Source organism: Pantherophis guttatus, chromosome 2 (assembly GCF_059756535.1).
Source record: "Pantherophis guttatus breed Tessera chromosome 2, ASM5975653v1, whole genome shotgun sequence".
In the NCBI taxonomy this organism is placed as follows: Eukaryota; Metazoa; Chordata; class Lepidosauria; order Squamata; family Colubridae; genus Pantherophis; species Pantherophis guttatus.
Window position 1 is genome coordinate 259,299,389 of NC_142064.1, and position 18,689 is coordinate 259,318,077.

Consider the following 18,689-nt stretch of genomic DNA (forward strand, 5'->3'; position numbering starts at 1 on the left):
AGTATTTCCCATCCTGGGCAACTTCAAGATGAATGGACTTCAGTTCCCAGAATTCCCTGCCCAACATGTATACTAGGTGAGGAATTCTGAGAGTTGAAGTCCATTTTAAAGTTGACATGGTTGGGAAACACAAAATTTTTGTTTTTCATCTCTTGCACAATACCTACAGTTGCTTGGGCGATTGAGGCTGCTTAAACATTGAACAAAGAAACAAGTAATGTGTAAGTTATTATTTATTTATTTGCTCAACAATTAATTTCTCCAGCCTGCTACAGACTCACTGCACTCAGGAAAACAAAAGCTGTGCTGCTGAAATTTTACCTCTGTTTAGAATACAGAATAATACAGATTAACAGAGTTGGAAGGGATCTTGGAAGTCTTCTAGTCCAAACCCCTGCTCAGGCAGGAAAAACTATACCATTTCAGACAAATGGTTGTCCAATTTCTTCTTAAAAACTTCCAGTGTTGGTGCACCCACAAATTATTTATTTATTTATTTATTTATTTATTTATTTATTATTTATTTATTTAATATATTTCTATACCGCCTTTCTCCCGTAGGACTCAAGGCAGTGTACAGTCAAGAAAAATATAGACACACAAACATCATAAAATTGCTAATTAAAATTGTTACTTAGTTTGGTCAATTAAATAAAACCCAGAATTAGATAACATTTAAAAAATCATTCGCATGTTTGTATGTTTAGCCCTGCCTGTTGGAACATCAGGGTCTTGAGGGCACGGCGGAAAGCACGGAGATCAGGGATATTCCGTATCTCCGGGGGCAGTTCATTCCAAAGGGTTGGAGCCCCCACAGAGAAGGCCCTCCCCCTGGGAGTCGCCAGTCGACATAATTTGACTGACGGTACCCTGAGTAGTCCCTCCCTGTGAGAACGAACTGGTCGGTGGGAGGCTATTGGTGGCAAAAGACGGTCTCGTAGGTACCCAGGTCCTAAGCCATGGAGCACTTTAAAGGTGATAACTAACACCTTGAATTGCACCCGGAAGACCACCAGGAGCCAGTGCAGCTCGCGTAGGAGAGGTGTTACATGGGCGTAACAAGCTGCGCCCATAATCACCCGCGCGGCTACGTTCTGGACCAGTTGGAGCCTCCGGGTGCTTTTCAAGGGGAGCCCCATGTAGAGAGCATTACAGTAGTCCATACGGGAGGTAACTAGGGCATGAGTGACCGTGCGCAAGGCGTTCCGATCCAGAAAGGGACGCAACTGGCGTATCAGGCGAACCTGATAAAAGGCACCCCTGGCCACGGGGTGGAATTATGGAGGCAAATTGTTCCACTGATTAATTGTTCTGACTGTCAGGAAATTTCTCCTTAGTTCTGGGTTGCTTCTCTCCTTTATTAGTTTCCACCCGTTGCTTCTGGTCTTGCCCTCAGGTGCTTTGGAGAATAGCTTGACTCCCTTTTCTTTGTGGCAGCCCCTGAGATATTGGAACACTGCTATCATGTTTCCCCTGGTCCTTCTTTTCATTAAACTAGACATACCCAGTTCCTGCAACCGTTCTTCATATGTTCTAGCCTCCAGTCCCCTAATCATCTTTGTTGCTCTTCTCTGCACTTTGTGGAGACCAAAGCTAGATGCCCGAGGCATTATAAAGTGGTACTAATATTTCACATGAGCTTGACTCTATCCCTGTTAGTGCAGCCTATAGGATTGCATTTTGAATTGAAAGGGGATCCCCAGCTTTCTGCAGGCAGGCACATTGGACCATGATCCCCATAATCCTAAATCACTGCACGTGCGGGGTGGGGAATATGGGGGTTGCAATCCACTAGATCTAGAGGACAATTGGGTGGGGAAGATTTTCTTAAAAAATATTTTAAAAAATATTTTAAAAAGATAATGAGCAGGACCAATTGCAACAGACTTTAAAAGGCTCCATTATATTAGCTGAGCCAGACGCAGGAGGATCTCTACCCCGTCCTCACCTATCCTCTCCAGATCCATCTCGGCTGCCACGGTTCGCCCATGGATTGACCCGGAAACTCTCCCCTCCGGCCTGTGATACTAAGGGCGGAACCTTACCAAAAGGAAGGGCAGTTGAAGCCACGCCCTGTTTCTCAGGGTGACGGTATGCATTGCTGTCAGACGTCAGTAAGCGGAAGTAAAACGGGATTGGGCAATCGAATGAAGGGCGGAAGCCTGGTCGGAGAAAGTGGCTTCGGTTTCGAACGAAGGGACGGATTGGCTAACAAAGCAACAGCAGCTGCCCAATGACGGGGCGGTATGCAAAAACGAAAGCGCTTCCTCACTCGACTGTTCCGCCAAAACCCCGAAGGCAGCCAATGAGCAGCTGGATATTCAAATTCGTTTTTTTTAAAAAACAAAACAAAACACTGTTCGGTTTCGGATCATCCCGTACTTTCGAACGTCACCACGGTGTCACGGTTCAACCAATGAGAGCCCAGTATGCAAATCTCTTGTTTTCCTTTCCTTATTTTCCTCCCTCTCGTGCCTCCGAAGGCTCGGGTTCCTGTAATTTTCAGCCAATAGCTTTCGCGTCGCTGGGCGGCTTATGCAAATTAAGCCTCCTCACTACTCCTCCTCCTCCTCCTCCATCTTGGGAAGGGTCGACTCTAGACTGAAAAGGCAAGCCATTAAAAACAGCAACGACCGGTGAGACAGAGAGTGTGTGTGTGTGTGTGGGTGGGTGGGGGGAGGAATCAAACCAAGGATGCCCAACCGTCATTACGTTCAGCGTTCGCCTGAGCCGCAATGCATCTTGGGACGGGCTCAGCACCAGTTCGTAGGGAAAGCTGGGGGTGTGGGGGGGAGGAGGAAGAGGAGGAGGAGGGAAACTGGTTCCCGGTGCATCCTGGGAAGGCGCGGTGCATTGTGGGAAGGTTCGGAGTGGAACGTTGCGTTGCTTGAGGGATTCGTAGGCTGCGGCGTGAGGGGGGGGGAGGAGGAGGCGAGGTCGAATCTACGGGTTCCCCCAAATTTGGAGCCTTTGCAGGTGAGTTCTAGACACGCCCACAAATCCGGGATTCTCTCCCCCCTCCCCCTCCCCCGAAGTGCCTATCCGGGTGAGGGGTGTGTGGAATTGCCGTAAGTCGAGGACTGCCTGCTGCTGGACGACCTGTCTGGATTTTGGCTGCACTTCCTGAAGGTTTCTGACTAAAACAGTGGTGTGTTTTTTTTACTACCGGCTCTGTGGGCGTGGCTTGGTGGGCGTGGTGTGGCTTGGTGGGCGTGGCAGGGGAAGGATACTGCAAAATCCCCATTCCCTCCCCAATCCAGGGAAAGGATATTGTAAAATCTCCATTCCCACCCCACTCCTGGGGGAAGGATATTGTAAAATCTCCATTCCCACCCCACTCCTGGGGGAAGGATACTACAAAATCTCCATTCCCACCCCACTCCAGGAGAGAGATACTGTAAAATCCCCATTCCCTCCCCACTCCTGAGGGAAGGATATTGTAAAATCTCCATTCCTACCCCACTCCTGGGGGAAGGATATTGTAAAATTTCCATTCCCACCCCACTCCTGGGGGGAAGGATATTGCAAAATCCCTATTCCCACGCCACTCCAGGAGAGGGATACTGCAAAATCCCCATTCCCACCCCACTCCAGGGGAAGAATGCTGCAAAATCTCTATTCCCCCCCCCACTTCAGGGGAAGGATGCTGCAAAATTTCCATTCCCACTCCACTCCAGGAGAGGGATACTGCAAAATCCCCATTCCCTCCCCACTCCTGGGGGAAGGATATTGCAAAATCCCCATTCCCACCCCACTCCAGGAGAGGGATACTGCAAAATCTCCATTCCCATCCCACTCCTGGAGGAAGGATATTGCAAAATCTCCATTCCCACCGCACTCCAGGAGAGGGAAACTGCAAAGTCCACATTCCCACCCCACTCCTAGGGGAAGGATATTGCAAAATCCCCATTCTGTCCCCACTCCAGGAGAGGGATACTGCAAAATCTCCATTCCCACCCCACTCCTGGGGGAAGGATATTGCAAAATCCCTATTCCCACACCACTCCAGGAGAGGGATACTGCAAAATCCCCATTCCCACCCCACTCCAGGGGAAGAATGCTGCAAAATCTCCATTCCCCCCCCCACTCCAGGGGAAGGATGCTGCAAAATTTCCATTCCCTCCCCACTCCAGGAGAGGGATACTGCAAAATCCCCATTCCCTCCCCATTCCTGGGGGAAGGATATTGCAAAATCTCCATTCCCACCCCACTCCAAGGGAAGGATGCTGCAAAATCCCCATCCCACTCTGGGGCCAACCAGAAGTGGCATTTGCTGGTTCTCCGAACTACTCAAAATTTGCGCTATCTGTTCTCCAGAACCTGCTGGATTTCACCCCTGGACTAATGGTTTCTGAACTGCAGCCAAATCCAGGCAAATTGTCCAGCAGCAGGTAGTCCTTGACTTATGGCGGGTTCGTTTAGGGACCGTTAGAAGTTACAGGGGCCCCTGAGTAAAAAAAAAAGGGACTTACTGTAGGGCTGTTTTTTCATTCTTAGGACTGTGGCAGCAGGTTATATTATTATTTTTAATTTATTATTCAATTTCTACACTGCCCACCTCTCTATCCAAAGTGGGCAGCTAGCAGTGCAATAAAGGTGGAAGTATAAAAAAAATCCCATTATAAATTTACAGGAATTTAACGGACTAAAAATTAAGTGGTGTGTGTGTGTGTGTATGATGCCTTCTCATATTAAAATACATGAGATGTATAGAGATAGTCATTGACTTAAGTCCATTTAACAACAGTTCGAAATTATGACGACACTTGAGACCGTTTTTCACGCTTACGACCACTGCATCGTCCTCATGGTCGCGTGATCAAAATTCAAATGCCTGGCAACTGGCTCATATTTATGACCATGTTAACCGTCTTCCTGCATCACAGGATTCCCTTTTGCGACCTTCTGACCAGCAGAGTCAGTGGGAAAGCCCAATTCACTTAACAACCGTGTGGCTAACTGAACAACTGCAGCGATTCACTTTACAGCGGTGGCAAGGAAGGTCATAAAATGGGGCAAAACTCACTTAACCAATGTCTCGCTTAGCAACAGAAATGTTGGCCTCAGTTGGTGGTTGTAAGTCGGGGACCACCTGTATTAGTTTGGGACCCACTGCAAAAAAAAGGGGGGTTGCCTGAGCAGCACTGAAAAAAGTGACTTATGACTGTTTTTCACACGACCATTGTAGGATCCCTATGGCCACGTGATCAAAATTCATACACTTGGCAAATGACTCATTTATGACGGTTTGCAGTGTCCTGGGGTCACGTGATCACCCTTTTGCGACCTTTTGACAAGCAAGGTCAATGGGAAAACCAGATTCACCTAACAACCATATTACTACTGTGTTTCCCCAAAAATAAGACCCTGTCTTATATTTTTTTGAATCCTGAAATAAGCGCTTGGCCTTATTGCCATGCGCTCAAAAGTCTGATTGTGCTTATTATCAGGGGAGGTCTGATTTGGGGGAAAACGGTAACTGAACAACTACGGTGAGTCAATTGACAACTCTGGCAAGAAAATGTAAAATGCGGCAAAATAGACTTAATAACTCTCTCACTTAGCAACAGAAATGTTGGGCTCAGTTGCGGTCGTACGTCGAGGAGTACCTGTAATATGTTTGCTGTAACAAATGGAAATTGCATTTATATTGCAATTTATATTGTTTTTATTTATTTCCTAGTACGATTTGATAGCTTATTAGTAACCTTGACTATCTCTAAGTGTTGTATCTTTTTATTCTTAATGAATGTATTTTATTCTCCTTATGTACACTGAGAGCATATACACCAAAGACAAATTCCTTGTGTGTTCAATCACACTTATAAAGAATTCTATTCTATTAATACATTGCAAGAAAAATGCAGTAATAAAATATACGAATGTTACCGATAAGTATTGCTTTCCTCAGAATGACAAGCAAAAAGCTAGCTGCATCATTAACTACAGCATTCAATTTTTAAAAACTGGAACATTTGTCCAATTTTAAACCATACTGCAATAAAAAAAAACATCTAAGCATAGATAGTGGAGATAAAAATTGATTTCTTTTTTAAATTAAAAGATTTATTAGAGAGCCAATGATTCTGATCAGGCATGGAAATACTGTAAATGCAATGGTAAAATATATTAAATGTGTATTTGCTAATACTAAGGGTGCCCTTCCTGCATGTATGCCCTTCAGTAATCAAGCACCAAGCTCCACCTGACTGATTCCTTCCTTGGTTTCCAATTCTAGGCAATACTGTTTCATTCCATCATGATTGTTTTGCCACCCGGGTTAACAGAAGATGAGGAGGCTCTACAGAAGAAATTTGCCAAACTCAAGAAAAAGGTGAGCTTGTTTACCTTGAGGGTGAAATTATTCTTATAAGTACAGGTAGTCTTTGACTTAACAACAGTGTATTTAGCGAAGTTGCAACGACATTCAAAAACATGATTTATGACTGTTTTTTCACATGACTGTTGCAGCATCCCTATAGTCACGTGATCAAAATTTGAGCACTTGGCAACTGACTTGTATTTATGACAGTTGAAGTGTCCAGGGGTCATGTAATCCACCTTTTGCGATTTGCTGACAAACGAAGTCAGTATGGATGCCAGATTCTCTTTTATAACCACTGCAATGATTCATTTAACAACTGCGGCAAGAAAAGCCATAAAATGGGGCAAAGATAACAACTGCCTTGCTTAGCCGCAGAAATGTTGGGCTCAGTTGTGGCTGTAAGTCGAGGACTACCTGTATAGATCAAGGGGTTTTCAGTCAGCCAGATGTTTTAGTACAATAGGAAAGAAAAGGACTAGCAAAAGTTATTTTTGGGAAGGAAGGGATGTTGAACTATGCGTATCTTTTATTAACTTTTATTTTTTTCTTCTTCCCATCCAGAAAAAGGCCCTCATGGCCTTAAAAAAGCAGCAGGGTTCAACCAGTCAGGCTATCCAGGGAGGAATTAAACGATGTAAGTCGGACTTTTGTGAAAAAAATGGGCTGCTGTGAGGGAGCCGCCTTCCTGCCAATGTTGCCCATCTGGGGACAGCAGTTTTTTCCTTTCTTCCCTGTTTCCAGCCATCTCAGATCAGCCAGTAGTCGACACTGCGACAGCCACAGAACAAGCCAAGATGCTGGTGAAAACGGGGGCCATCAGTGCTATTAAAGTGGAGAACAAGAACTCGGGATTCAAACGCTCTTGGACTCGGAAGGTGAAGCCAAAAGTAAGCTGGGTTAATGCAAGGAGGTGCAAGGAGAAACCCTCTAATGCAGGGGTGTCCATCCTGGGGAACTTTTAAGACCTGTGGACTTCAATTATCAGAATTCCCCAGCCAGTATGGATTGGGCCAAAGATGCTTTTTTCAAGAGGGAACTGGACTTTCTGGTTTTTCTTTGAAGACGTTTTGCTTCTCATCCAGGAAGCTTCTTCATCTTTGACTGGATGGAGGGGATGCAAATGGGTGTGGAGCCTTCTTGGAACTGTTGAAAGGACTGTGTTGTAGACTGGAGATAGATGATGCCGTGTCCCTCCCCCTCTGTTGAGAGAGGGCTGTTCAATTTTGACATAGATGGCCTCTTTGACCCCTCTTTCAAACCAGCAGTCCTTTCTGTCCAAAATGTGGACTTTGCTGTCTTCAAAAGAGTGGCCTTTGTCTTTTAAGTGCACCACTCAGGTGACCCTGAGGACACAGATAAACCTCCAGGTCACCTCAACGACTCGCTAAAAGAATGCAAATGACCAGCTGTCTGCAAGGAGTATAAATCCTTCCATCCCCCAGTCAGAGTTGAAGAAGCTTCTCAGATGAGAAGTGAAATGTCTTCAAAGAAAAACAAAGAAAGCCCAATTGCCTCTTGAAAAAAAGTACCTTTGGGATAACCATGACTGAGAATCTCCGTAGACATCTAGTGGGTCGGGGTTGCTTTTACTTGCTTTTTAATGCCTGTTTGTCTTTAGGAGACGAAGAAGGGATCTGCCCCAACTTACCAGCCCTTTCAGCGCAGCGTCTCAGCAGATGACGATTCCCGAGAGGTAACTGAGATACAATTCCCTAATCAGGATGGAAAATTGGTTAGGTCAGTGCTTGCGGGGTTCTCCTTCAGCGGTTCAGAATATATATGTCCAGTGGTTCAGAATATCCGTTCAGTCACTCATATCTTGGTCTTCTCCTATGTGGATTATTATAATGCGCTCTGCATTGTAAATTTCAAAATTTTGTTTGTAACATCTCAAGGCGGTGCATCTACAGGTATTCCTTACTTACCAACCATGATTGGGAACTTGGCAACTCTTTTACTAAGCCCTGTGGTCACAGTGAAAAATCACACGACTGCACCAGACTTAGAATGTAATTTCATACTTAATAAGCCTTTTTTTTTAAAATCTTTCATTTTAGGCCCGGCGCCCCCAAAGGAAGTATCTATACGAGAGGTTGGTTTCATTCACGCCATCATTTATTTATTTTTATTCCTTTATTTATCAATTACATTTATAGGTCTCCTATCTCTCCGATAAGGTGACTCTTATGGTACTATCAGGTTAATTCCGTTGATGCCAGCTTTGGCGAGCAGAATCTTTCTAGTCCCTGGAGAAATCCAGCTGATAAAGGCTGCATTAACTAAAGTAATTTTGTGTTGAGGGACAACCATTGCTGTTTAGTGTAACTTTCTCACTTTGGTGGTTTTAGCTGGTACTAAACAGGTCAACAGGTTCCTTGGTGTGAAAAAATTGTGCACCTAAAATTAAGGAATTGGGAGCCTGATTCTGAAAACTAGAATTGGTTATTTTTCCACACATCGATTTGTACTTTGAATACTAATTGTGGAAGTGGAGAATTCTTTTATTGTCACTCCTTGTTAATAACCAAAGATTCAGATGTCATGCAGACCATTCAGGGCTCAACAGATCTGGATACTTGCTGAGCTTTAATTCAGATGTGCAAAGTACCATTATGTGCGTAAGTGAAAAACTGCCCTATAATTATTGTTATTTTACAAGTGACTGGCCTTTAAAACAGTGAACTCCAACCTGTCTGGGTCGATGGACCATTGGAGGCGGAGGCAGCAGCAGTGGGAGAGGAGAGGGGATGGTTGCGCATGCGTGCCGCTTTCACAAATGCAGCTGTGTGCACACACTCACCCACCACTTCTCTGGCCCGGTTCCAAATGGTCTAAGGCCCGGCACCAGGCCACGGACTGGGGGTTTGGGACCCCTGCTTTAAAAAAAGAACCTCAATAGAGTCTTACGAGACTGTGAGGGGTATCGTGTTTATTATGGGAATAGGGTTATCCCGAGGAATGGAAAGAAATCAGATGGAGGTCAAATGCAAAGAGTGAGAATGACATTGCTAAAAGTACTCATTTGCAAAACATTTGGGGAATGATAACGTAGATATTAAAAACTGAAAACTTTTAAAAGTTTGCAAGCGAATGGGAGGATAGAAAAGGCAAGTGATACAATACTCAAAGGCTGAAAGCAAAACACGAAGGCAAATCTGTCAGTCTTGATTGTTCTTTGCCTACAAGGCCAAGTGTTAGGTTTCATGCCAGTTATTTCCTCCTGTGCCCTGTAGCTCTGATTTGGGGAAGTAGGCGCCTAATGTCCTCTCAATAACTACCTGCTTCTCTAGATTCCACCACTTCTCGTGAATCAATTCTCTTCCTTCCATGCTCTCTCCTAGCTTTGTGAGCTCTAGTGATAGCCTGCGAGATCCAGAGAAAGAGCCAGAAGAAGGCAGAGATCCAGACAAAGAATCCGATCAGAGTGAAAGTCTGCATGGATTTGAGAGGGACAGTGACCGGGATCGTAGCCGGGACAGGAGTAGAGACCGGGACAGAGACCGAGATAGAGACCGGGACAGAGACCGAGATAGAGACCGGGACAGAGACCGAGATCGAGGACGTGAGCGAGAACGGGACAGAGAAGGCTACCGCCGTAAGAAATACTTGGTTCTTCTGGAGGGCAGTGTTAACGGGCTGAGTTACTTCAAAGCAATTTCTTTTTATTGTTTCTCCGCTATAGACAGAAATCTTGCCAGACTAAAGCAAACTACTTGCATCATTAAAGATATACAGGTAGTCCTCGACGTACGATCACAATTGAGCTCAAAATTTCTGTTAACTGAGACAGCTGTTAAGTGAGTTTTGCCCCATTTTACAACCTTCCTTTTGCCGTGGTTGTTAAGTGAATCGCCACAGTCGTTAAGTTAGTAACCTGGTTGTTAAACGAATCTGGCTTCCCCATTGACGTCGCTTGTCAGAAGGTTGCAAAAGATGACCATGTAACCTTGGGACACTGCAACCGTTATAAATATGAACCGGTTACCGTACAAGACCATTTCAGGTGGCAGAATACACCCTAGAAATCGGGTTTGGCTTTTTTGCGAGAATATATGGAAATCACTTTTTTTTTTTTAAAGTACTTGCATATAAAGAATAAGTTGACCCTAAAACTTTTAACCAAAACAAATGCATAATTCAAGGATAAGCCCATTATGATATTTAAAGCATACAAGAATTTTCAAGAGTCAGCTTATCTGTGAGTGGCATGTTTTTCACAATATTTTGGTAAAAAATTGAAGGGTCGGCTTATCTGCAGATGGGTTTACACACAACTATCTACAAAATATCGATTCTGCAGGAGAAAAGAGAAGAAGACTTTCTGTTGTGATCCAGGCCCACGTAGTTAATATCAAATGCAAAACAATTCCCAAAACAAACAGATTTTATTAAACAGCTGAGAATTAACTCATTCTCAGCTTAATTCCAAATTAAATGAAAACAAAGTTCTCAAAACACCTTCAGTTTATCTCTGACCTTGGGATAATTAGGCAAACTGCCAAAGGCTTTTCTTGGCAACAGTTCAGGAACAGAAGACGCTGACAAGAAAGAAATACAGCCAAACACGAAGCAAATCTCTCAATGGTTGTTTTCCAGCAAAGAGCCCAAATGCAGTTGCTGGTCTTTTAAGCCTTATGGGAGGGGCCAGTCATCTCTTGGCCCTACTCCCGAGTCATCCTCTTTGCTTTAGCTGCTCCTACCTTCTGGTAGCTCTTCTCATACGTGCACTAGGAACAGGCTTCTCTTGTTCCTCTGCCTCTCTACTGTCAGCCTCTGGAGGCTCCAGAGTCCGCACATCACTCTCCGATGGCCCTGGCCCCATCTCTGCCTCCCACACAGACCCTCATCCGGGCCTTCCCCAGCCTCCAGGTCTGGCCCAGGTACTTCCTCAGCCTCATCGCTGTCTGACTCCACTGCCAGCTCCGCAAGCTGCTGGCGGACCACAACACTTTTTGTGTGGTTTGCAGGACAGGCAGAACCGAAATAACACACTTTTTCTCAACCACTTCTTCTCTCTCTTTTTTTTTTTTTCCTTTCGTTATCCAGGATCGGATTCTTACCCCGAGGGACGCGTCCCTCGCAAAGGGAACACGTTGTACGTGTATGGGGCAAATATGAATGAGGCCATGTTGACCACGGCTTTCTCGGCCTTTGGGAAGATCATTGACCTTTCTGTCGACAGTGTCCGCAAGTGAGTGCTGGGAGGAACCTGGACAGGATCTCTGAAGAAAGTCCGAATGATGCCCTCAGTAGAAATGTGCATGCAAATGAAGAATCCTGCCAAACAATTCACTCAATGGGCTGTTGGTTTGAGCTTTGAGCTCGGCAATTTGGTTACAAACGTTTCATCACCATTCGAGGAGACATCGTCAGTACGCTTTTGAGTTGTGCTTATCTGTCAGAGCACTGGCCTTTAAATACCTTTGTATGTGATGTAGATTAGTGTGGACATTGTTTGTTCGGCTACTTCTGAGTCATGGTCTGACTTCGGACTGTTTGATTGGCTGGTTGTTGTTACTGAGGCATGGTCTTTGGTTTTTAAGTACTGTCTATGTGATGTAAATTAGTGCTGTTTGTTCGGATATTACTGAGTCATGGTCTGGTTTTGGTCACACAGACGGTACTTAAAACGAAAGTGTCAACGTTCCAAGTAATGCACCCATTGAAAGCAGAACTCTGAGGCAGGTAGATTCCTCAAAGAACAATTTATTGCAGGGCTGTCAAACTCGCAGGCCGCATGCATCACATGCTAGCCACACCCATGCCTGATTTAGCGAAGGGGGGGGGAAAGTCGCGATACATCATGTGATGATGCGAGTTTGACACCCCTGATTTATTGGATACATCATATTGGCACAACTGGTGAAAACCGACTCTGAAAGTTCCCACGGTTTTCACCTAACTAAAAAGTGAAAGTTCCCCTCCCCACCCCCAGTTATCAGTCACATTGTCCAATCGAGGTGCCGGCCGGTTGCTCGGTTACTCTACTACTCCTCTTCCCCGCCACCTGTTGAAATGTTCTTGGTTCCCACAGGAAAACTTTTTGTTATGACTACAAAGCCCCAGCTAACTATTTTCCCTCCTCCCTGTCTAATGGGAATCCTGAAGCCATAAAAATGGCCTCAGCTGGGTTCGCTTCAGGGTTGACACAAAGACAGTAACAGCTCAGTAACAACAACCAGCCTATCAAACTGTCCAAAGTCAGACCATGACTCAGAAGTAGCTGAACAAACAACATCCACACTAATTTGCATCGCATAAAAAGATATTTTAAAGGCCAGTGCTCTTGACAGATGAGCACAATTCAAAAACGCACTGACGATGCCTCCTCGAATGGTGATGAAACGTTTGCAACCAAATTGCCAAGCTCGGAACTCAAAACCACAGCCCAACTACCAACCCGAGCTCTTTATATTCAAATACATTTCAGTACACCCATCACTCCTTAATTAAATATAGGTAGTCCTCGACTTACGACTGCATCTGAACACCCATATTTCCATCGCTAAGCGAGACAGCTGTTAAAACTAGTTTTGCCCCATGTTACGACCTTTCGTGCCAGTGTTGTTAAATGAATTACTGCCGTTGTTAAGTTAGTAACCTGGTTGTTTTAAGTGAATCAGGCTTCCTCGTTGGCTTTGCTCGTCGGAAGGTCGCAAAAGTTGATCACATGATCCGGGGATACTGCAACGATCAGCAATACATGCCACTTGCCAAGCATGCCAAATTTCGATCACATGACTGTGAAGATTCTACAATAGTTGTAAGCGTGAAAAACTTACTAAACAAATGGCTGTAAATCGAGGGCTACCTGTAAACAGCGACAGTCTTCAAAATGGCTACCTCATTTCTGTTACCTCAGAATATCCAATGATGATACATTTATTCAAAGGTTTATCCCTTCGTGCTAGATTGTCTATTAAATCTCAACTCTTAAATTTGAGGAACATGGCTAAGTCATGGTTTACTGAACTTTCATTTTACTGAATAAGTTTACAGATTTGTTTCTCAGAATTGGGTAGATATGAAGAAAGATCAGTATCCAAAATAGACAAATTTTTTTTTTTAGCATCACTTCGCCAGTCATAGGAAGAGGATAGCGTCATTTAAAAAAAAAAAAAAAATCTTGAAAGGAATTGATATTTCTCTTCATTCCCCTCCCTTCCCCCTCCTGCCCCACCAATATGTTGGCTGGAAAATTTTGGGAGTTGAAGCCCACACATCTTAAAAGTTGTGGCTGAAAAACACTGCTATGTGAAATGACGCAAGTAATAGGTATTAATTTCAGATTAAATATTTAGTACACAAAATGTTAATTATTATTTTTTAAATGGAAGGTGTGGGCATGATTACACATGTGCCTTAATCTTATTTTACGTGCTGAAAAATGTGAACTCCCAGATCAAAATGTCAGGAGGGTATAATGTACTGGTGACCTAAGTCAGTGGCTGTTGCTGGAAGCAACCACAATGGCATCCAAAAATTCCTTTCCTTCTCCTTCCTTTCCTTCTTCTTTTTCCACTAAGGTCAGAGGAACAGATGTGTAACTTTGACTCACGTTGACCCTGGTTCCTCGGTAAATGGTGCCTTGTGCCACTGAGCACTTAGCCACATGGGACTTTTCCCACCCCCACCCCACCTCTCTAACTGCTCTTCATTTTTTCCTCACACTCAGCTGTGCTTTTGTGACCTATGACAAGATTGAATCAGCAGATCAAGCTGTTGCTCAGGTATCGGAGAAGGGGTTTTCTTATGGGTAGCGGAATTAAAATGAGAGCCGGTATGGTCTAATAATGGTTAAGGTACCAGGCTAGAAAGCAGGGGATCATGAGTTCAAGTCCCGCCTTAGCCATGAAAGCCAGCCGGGTGACTTGGACTGGTCACTGTCCCTCAGTCCACCTCACCCTCACAAAAGGTGGTGGTTGTGAGGAAAATAGGAGGCGGATATGTTGGATATGTGTTATTTGTGTTATTTGTAAAAATAATAAGGAAGGAAGAGGGAGGGAGGGAGGGAAGAAGCTGAGGGAGGGAGAGGGAGGAAGATGAGGGAGGGAGGGAGGAAGAGGGAGGGAGAGGAAGGGAGGGAGGGAGGGATGGAAGAAAGATGAGGGAAGGAGGAAGCAAGGAAGGAAGATGAGGGAGGGAGGGAGGGAGGAAGATGGAGGGAGAGGGAGTGAAAGTGAGTGAGTGAATGAATGAATGATAGAGGCCTATGCTGGGAGTGGCTGAGAAGACTTCCACCCAGGTGTCTCCAATCCTCTTTTAGTTTTTAATCTTTATTTAATTTCTCTTAATTTTAATGGGTTTTTGTCTTGATTTAATCTCCTTTCATTTTAATGGTTTTGTATTATCTTTTTATGGCTTTGTAAACTGGCTAGAGTCACTTCAACAGTGAGATGGACGCTATATACATTTAATAAATAAATCAGGAGGAACAGTCCTGGAGCACCCATTTCCCTCCATCATTTTCTGCTCTTCAATTGTCTGTTCAAATAGCCCTATTATAGCTGCAATCGGCCCCTCCCTATTTCCTCCCCCCCCTTCTCTTGCATCATGATAGGATGATGGGTCTTGGCTTGGTTAAGTCTTATTGGCCTGTACCAGAGACAGAGAAGTCTCTTGTTTTCTCAAAGTTGGTCTGAGTTGATTGGGTGTCTTGTCTCCTCCCAGCTCAACGATACCGTGGTGGAAGACGTGAAGCTGATGGTCAGCATCGCTCGCAAGCAGCCCATGCTGGATGTGGCCGTCGGCAAATCCGTGTGGGGAACTTTGGGTGAGGAGATGGATGTAGACAGAAGCATGGGAGTACGGCCAACAAGTTTCCCAGGCCATTTTTACTTTTATGTTAAAAGCAGCCCAAATAATCCCAAAGGTGCTTTTTCAGGAGGCAACTGGATTTTCTTGTTTTTTCTTTTGAAGACGTTTCGCTTCTCATCCAAGAAGCTTCTTCAGCTCTGACAGGATAGTGGAGAATGGAAGGATTTATATTCCTTGCAGACAGCTGGTCGTTTGCATCCTTTTAGAAGGTCCTTGAAGCACTTGGAGGTTTATCTGTGTCCTCAGGGTCACCTGAAGTAGTGCTCCTGGTTTCTGTAGTCTGCAATTTTTCCCCTCTGGAAATCCATTCCTACTCCCATACCATTCAAAGGGTGTTCATCCCAAATTGTATAGCTAAAAGTCTGTAGAGATTCTCAGTCGTCGAGGTCATGGTTGTCCCAAAAGTGCTTTTTCCGGAGGCAATTGGACTTTCTTGTTTTTTCTTTGAAGACCCTCTCAAAGGATGCGAATGAGCAGCTGTCTGCAAGGAATATAAACCCTTCCATTCCCCACCATCCTGTCAGAGCTGAAGAAACTTCTTGGTTGAGAAGCGAAACATTTTCAAAAGCAAAAACCAGAAAGTCCAGTTGCCTCCTGAAAAAAGCACCTTTGGGACAACCATGGCCTGGATGACCGAGAATCTCTACAGATTTTCAGCCCAAATAATCTTTTCTGCTCGTGCACCCAAGTGCCATTTTACATTGTGCCTGCTTGTGCTTGAAAATCTTAAAATGGGAATGGACTAAATAAAGAGGCCTAGGTTCTCTAGCATCACTAGGATTTGACATCAGAGGTTCCCAAGATCAAGTCCCTCCCAAAATGTTTCTGCACCCCAAATTGCGGGGTGGGGGAGAGGGAGGAAGGCCTTATGCCACAGGCTTCGCATGGTTTCTCTTTTTGGGAGCAAAGCCAGAAGTGGGATAAGCCAAAAGCTATTTATCTTTTGCTAGGATCGCTGATGTGTTCCCATTTCCTTTTTTTCAGCTGTGATAAACACCATCAATGGTTCTCATCGAGACAAGCGAGCCCAGGTTATCTACAAAGAGGACAACTTCTGAAGCGTAGGAAGACCCGTTTCTCCCCTGTCCTCTCTCTGCCTTTTCATTTAAAAGATTCAAATAAATGTTGGCTTTTAAAAAAAAAAAAAAGTTTTGAACCGTGCTAATTCCAGTTTTAGGAGTGAGGCTTTGGAAAGCACTGTGTCCTTTTCGGTGTCTTTAATACAAGCTTGAACCTCAAGGTTTTCCCCAACTTGGATATGGGGGGGGGGGGTTGTTTTAAAAGAAAATATAGATGAAATGTAAATACTGAAAGATTTTTCTAAATGTGGTTTAGTCACAGAAAATGAAGTGATTGTTTTCCTCAGATGTTTTGCAATAGAAAGAAAGGAAGGTTGAGTCTGGAAAAAACATTTAATTTGATAACAAAAAGTAATTTATTAGCTTCAGAATTAGCCAAGCATCAAGCAGAGTTAATAATGGGGATAATATGATGAGCGTCTACATAGAAAAATACCAGCTTGTTTTGAATCCTATGATTTAAGTATATATAAGTCACAAGAGGACTGCAAGAAGAGAAAGTAAAACTCTTGTATGAAAACTAATCTCCCAACCAAATAAATGGGGGAAGTGGATGTAAAAAAAGAGGATGCAGGTAGTCCTCAACTTACAACCGTTCGTTTAGTGACCATTCGAAGTAAACAGGAAAACGGGGGGGGAGTGACTTATGACCATTTTTCACACTTTTATGACAATGGCGGCATCCCCATGGTCCCTTGATCGAAATTTGGATGCTTGACAAGTGGTCCGTGTTTATGACGGTGGCAGCGGCTTGGGGGGGTGTGTGTCACGTGATCCCTTTTTGCAACCTTCAGACAAGCGCAAAGGCAACGGGGAAGCCAGATTCACTTAACAAGCGCGCTACTAACTTAACCACGGCGGCGATTCACTTAAACGCTGTGTCAAGAAAGGTCCTAAAGTGGAGCAAAACTCTCTTAGCAGTGGAAATTTTGGGCTCGATTACGGTTGTAAGTCGAGGACTGCCTGTAATAGATTCTGTCAGAATGTTGAAAAATCCTAAGAGGGCGTAGGTGGAGAAAAGTTAAAATACGGATGCAGTTTTTGCTTATGGGAGAGTTATGTGACATCATCTGGGCCTGACAATCGGAAAAATCCTGTTATTTTTGATACAAAGGCAAGGGGGATTAGCATAAAAGGGCAGAGGGAATGGCTCTGAAGCACAGGCAGAAATGTCTCTACCAATGTAACAGATAGGAGGGCCTTGAGGTCAGGCCAAGGAAATAATGTGAGAATACACCTAAGCCAAGCCCCTCTCAATTTCTTACGAAGGTAAAAGTGACGGGCAAGGGAAGTACATTCAGACTTGCAAGATTTTTGTTTGTTTAGCTGTTCCAATAAACAATTCTTATCCTACACAGCATCGGTTTCTTAGTTTGGTCTACTTTGTTGGGCTGACAGTTGCTGAGAACTCTTATGACCGTTACAAATATTTATTTTAGTTTGTTGATAGTTAAAAGGGCACTGGTAAAGCAAATACATGAGTTACGGGAAATTTCTCCAAACCCAGAAGAGACCATGAGTTGAAAGTCCACCTTAGCCATGAAAGCGAGCTGGGTGACCTTGGGCCAGTTGCTCTCTCTCTCTCTCAGCCCAGCCCACCCAACAGGTGGAAAATAGGAAGAAGATGCATTAAATATGTTTGCTGCCTTGAGTTATTTGTAAAAAGGTGGGAGATGGATGGATGGATAGATAATGATGGATGGATAGAGAGAACAAGGGATGTATGGATAGGATGGATGGGTAGATAGATAATGATGGATGGGTAGATGATAGACAGACAGACAGACATAGATAAATGATGGGTAGATAGGTAGGTTCCTAGAGGAGGTCAATCCTGACAGCTCTTTGGAAGGCCAGATCCTGAAGATCAAACTCAAATACTTTGGCCACCAAATGAGAAGGAAGAACTCACTGGAGAAGAGCCTAATGCTGGGAAAGATTGAGGGCAAAAGAAGAAGGAGATGGCAGAGAATGAGGTGGCTGGATGGAGTCACTGAAGCAGTCAGCGTGAGCTTAAATGGACTCCAGAGGATGGTAGAGGACAGGAAGGCCTGGAGGAACGTTGTCCATGGGGTCGCGATGGGTCAGACACGACTTTGCAACTAACAACAACAACAAAGGTAGGTAGAGAGAGAGAGAGATGAGAGAGATAAGTGTTCTTGATTGCAATAAAACCAGGATACAATAGAAACAAAGCATGTGTGTGAAAAAATTGAATGCTTAGCAAAAAGTTCAACACTGAACAAGGGAGTAAGACAAGGAAGTGATGCTATTTGGTTGTTTAATGTATGCGTGAGAAATACTTGTGATTAGTAGAGTTGTTTTGTTTGGGAACTTGAATGTGCAAGTTATTTTTCTATGCTCAGGAAGAGCATATTGGCTGGAAATTCCAATTATAGGTACTCCGTGCTTAATGACCGCTCATTCAATGAACATTCAAGTTGAACAGCGCTGAATGAGTGGTATTT

General features: G+C 44.2%; 2 protein-coding genes across 4 annotated transcripts in view; one reads left to right on the forward strand and one right to left on the reverse strand.

Annotated features, from left to right (window-relative positions):
• The window catches only part of SKIC2 (SKI2 subunit of superkiller complex), a 48,845-nt gene extending 46,244 nt beyond the window's left edge, over positions 1–2,601 (reverse strand). The window contains exon 1 of the mRNA XM_034421467.3: positions 1,949–2,601. Coding sequence (XP_034277358.2) covers positions 1,949–1,967 — 19 coding nt within the window. The 5' untranslated portion in view covers positions 1,968–2,601. The remainder of the gene's footprint in view (positions 1–1,948) is intronic.
• Positions 2,427–17,574, forward strand: NELFE (negative elongation factor complex member E). Of its 3 annotated transcripts, none has more exons than XM_034421468.3 (11): positions 2,427–2,636; positions 6,239–6,334; positions 6,887–6,959; positions 7,067–7,212; positions 7,944–8,018; positions 8,383–8,417; positions 9,667–9,920; positions 11,372–11,516; positions 14,001–14,055; positions 14,996–15,098; positions 16,127–17,574. In XM_034421468.3, the coding sequence occupies exons 2-11, from the start codon at positions 6,260–6,262 to the stop codon at positions 16,198–16,200; spliced, it is 1,035 nt and encodes a 344-aa protein (XP_034277359.2). In that variant the 5' UTR covers positions 2,427–2,636; positions 6,239–6,259; the 3' UTR covers positions 16,201–17,574. The 3 variants fall into 3 exon arrangements, with proteins under 3 accessions (XP_034277359.2, XP_087740057.1, XP_034277360.2); XM_087883931.1 differs by having other exon boundaries at positions 2,443–2,609; XM_034421469.2 differs by lacking the exon at positions 2,427–2,636 and adding an exon at positions 2,691–2,976.
• The last annotated feature ends 1,115 nt before the right edge of the window (positions 17,575–18,689 follow it).

Coding starts and splice junctions, on each gene's coding strand:
- NELFE (XM_034421469.2), top strand. CDS start 2,695: ATGCCCAACCGTCATTACGTTCAGCGTTCGCCTGAGCCGCAATGCATC. Junction 6,960..7,066: donor CCAGGGAGGAATTAAACGAT/GTAAGTCGGACT, acceptor CCCTGTTTCCAG/CCATCTCAGATCAGCCAGTA. Junction 7,213..7,943: donor CTCGGAAGGTGAAGCCAAAA/GTAAGCTGGGTT, acceptor GTTTGTCTTTAG/GAGACGAAGAAGGGATCTGC.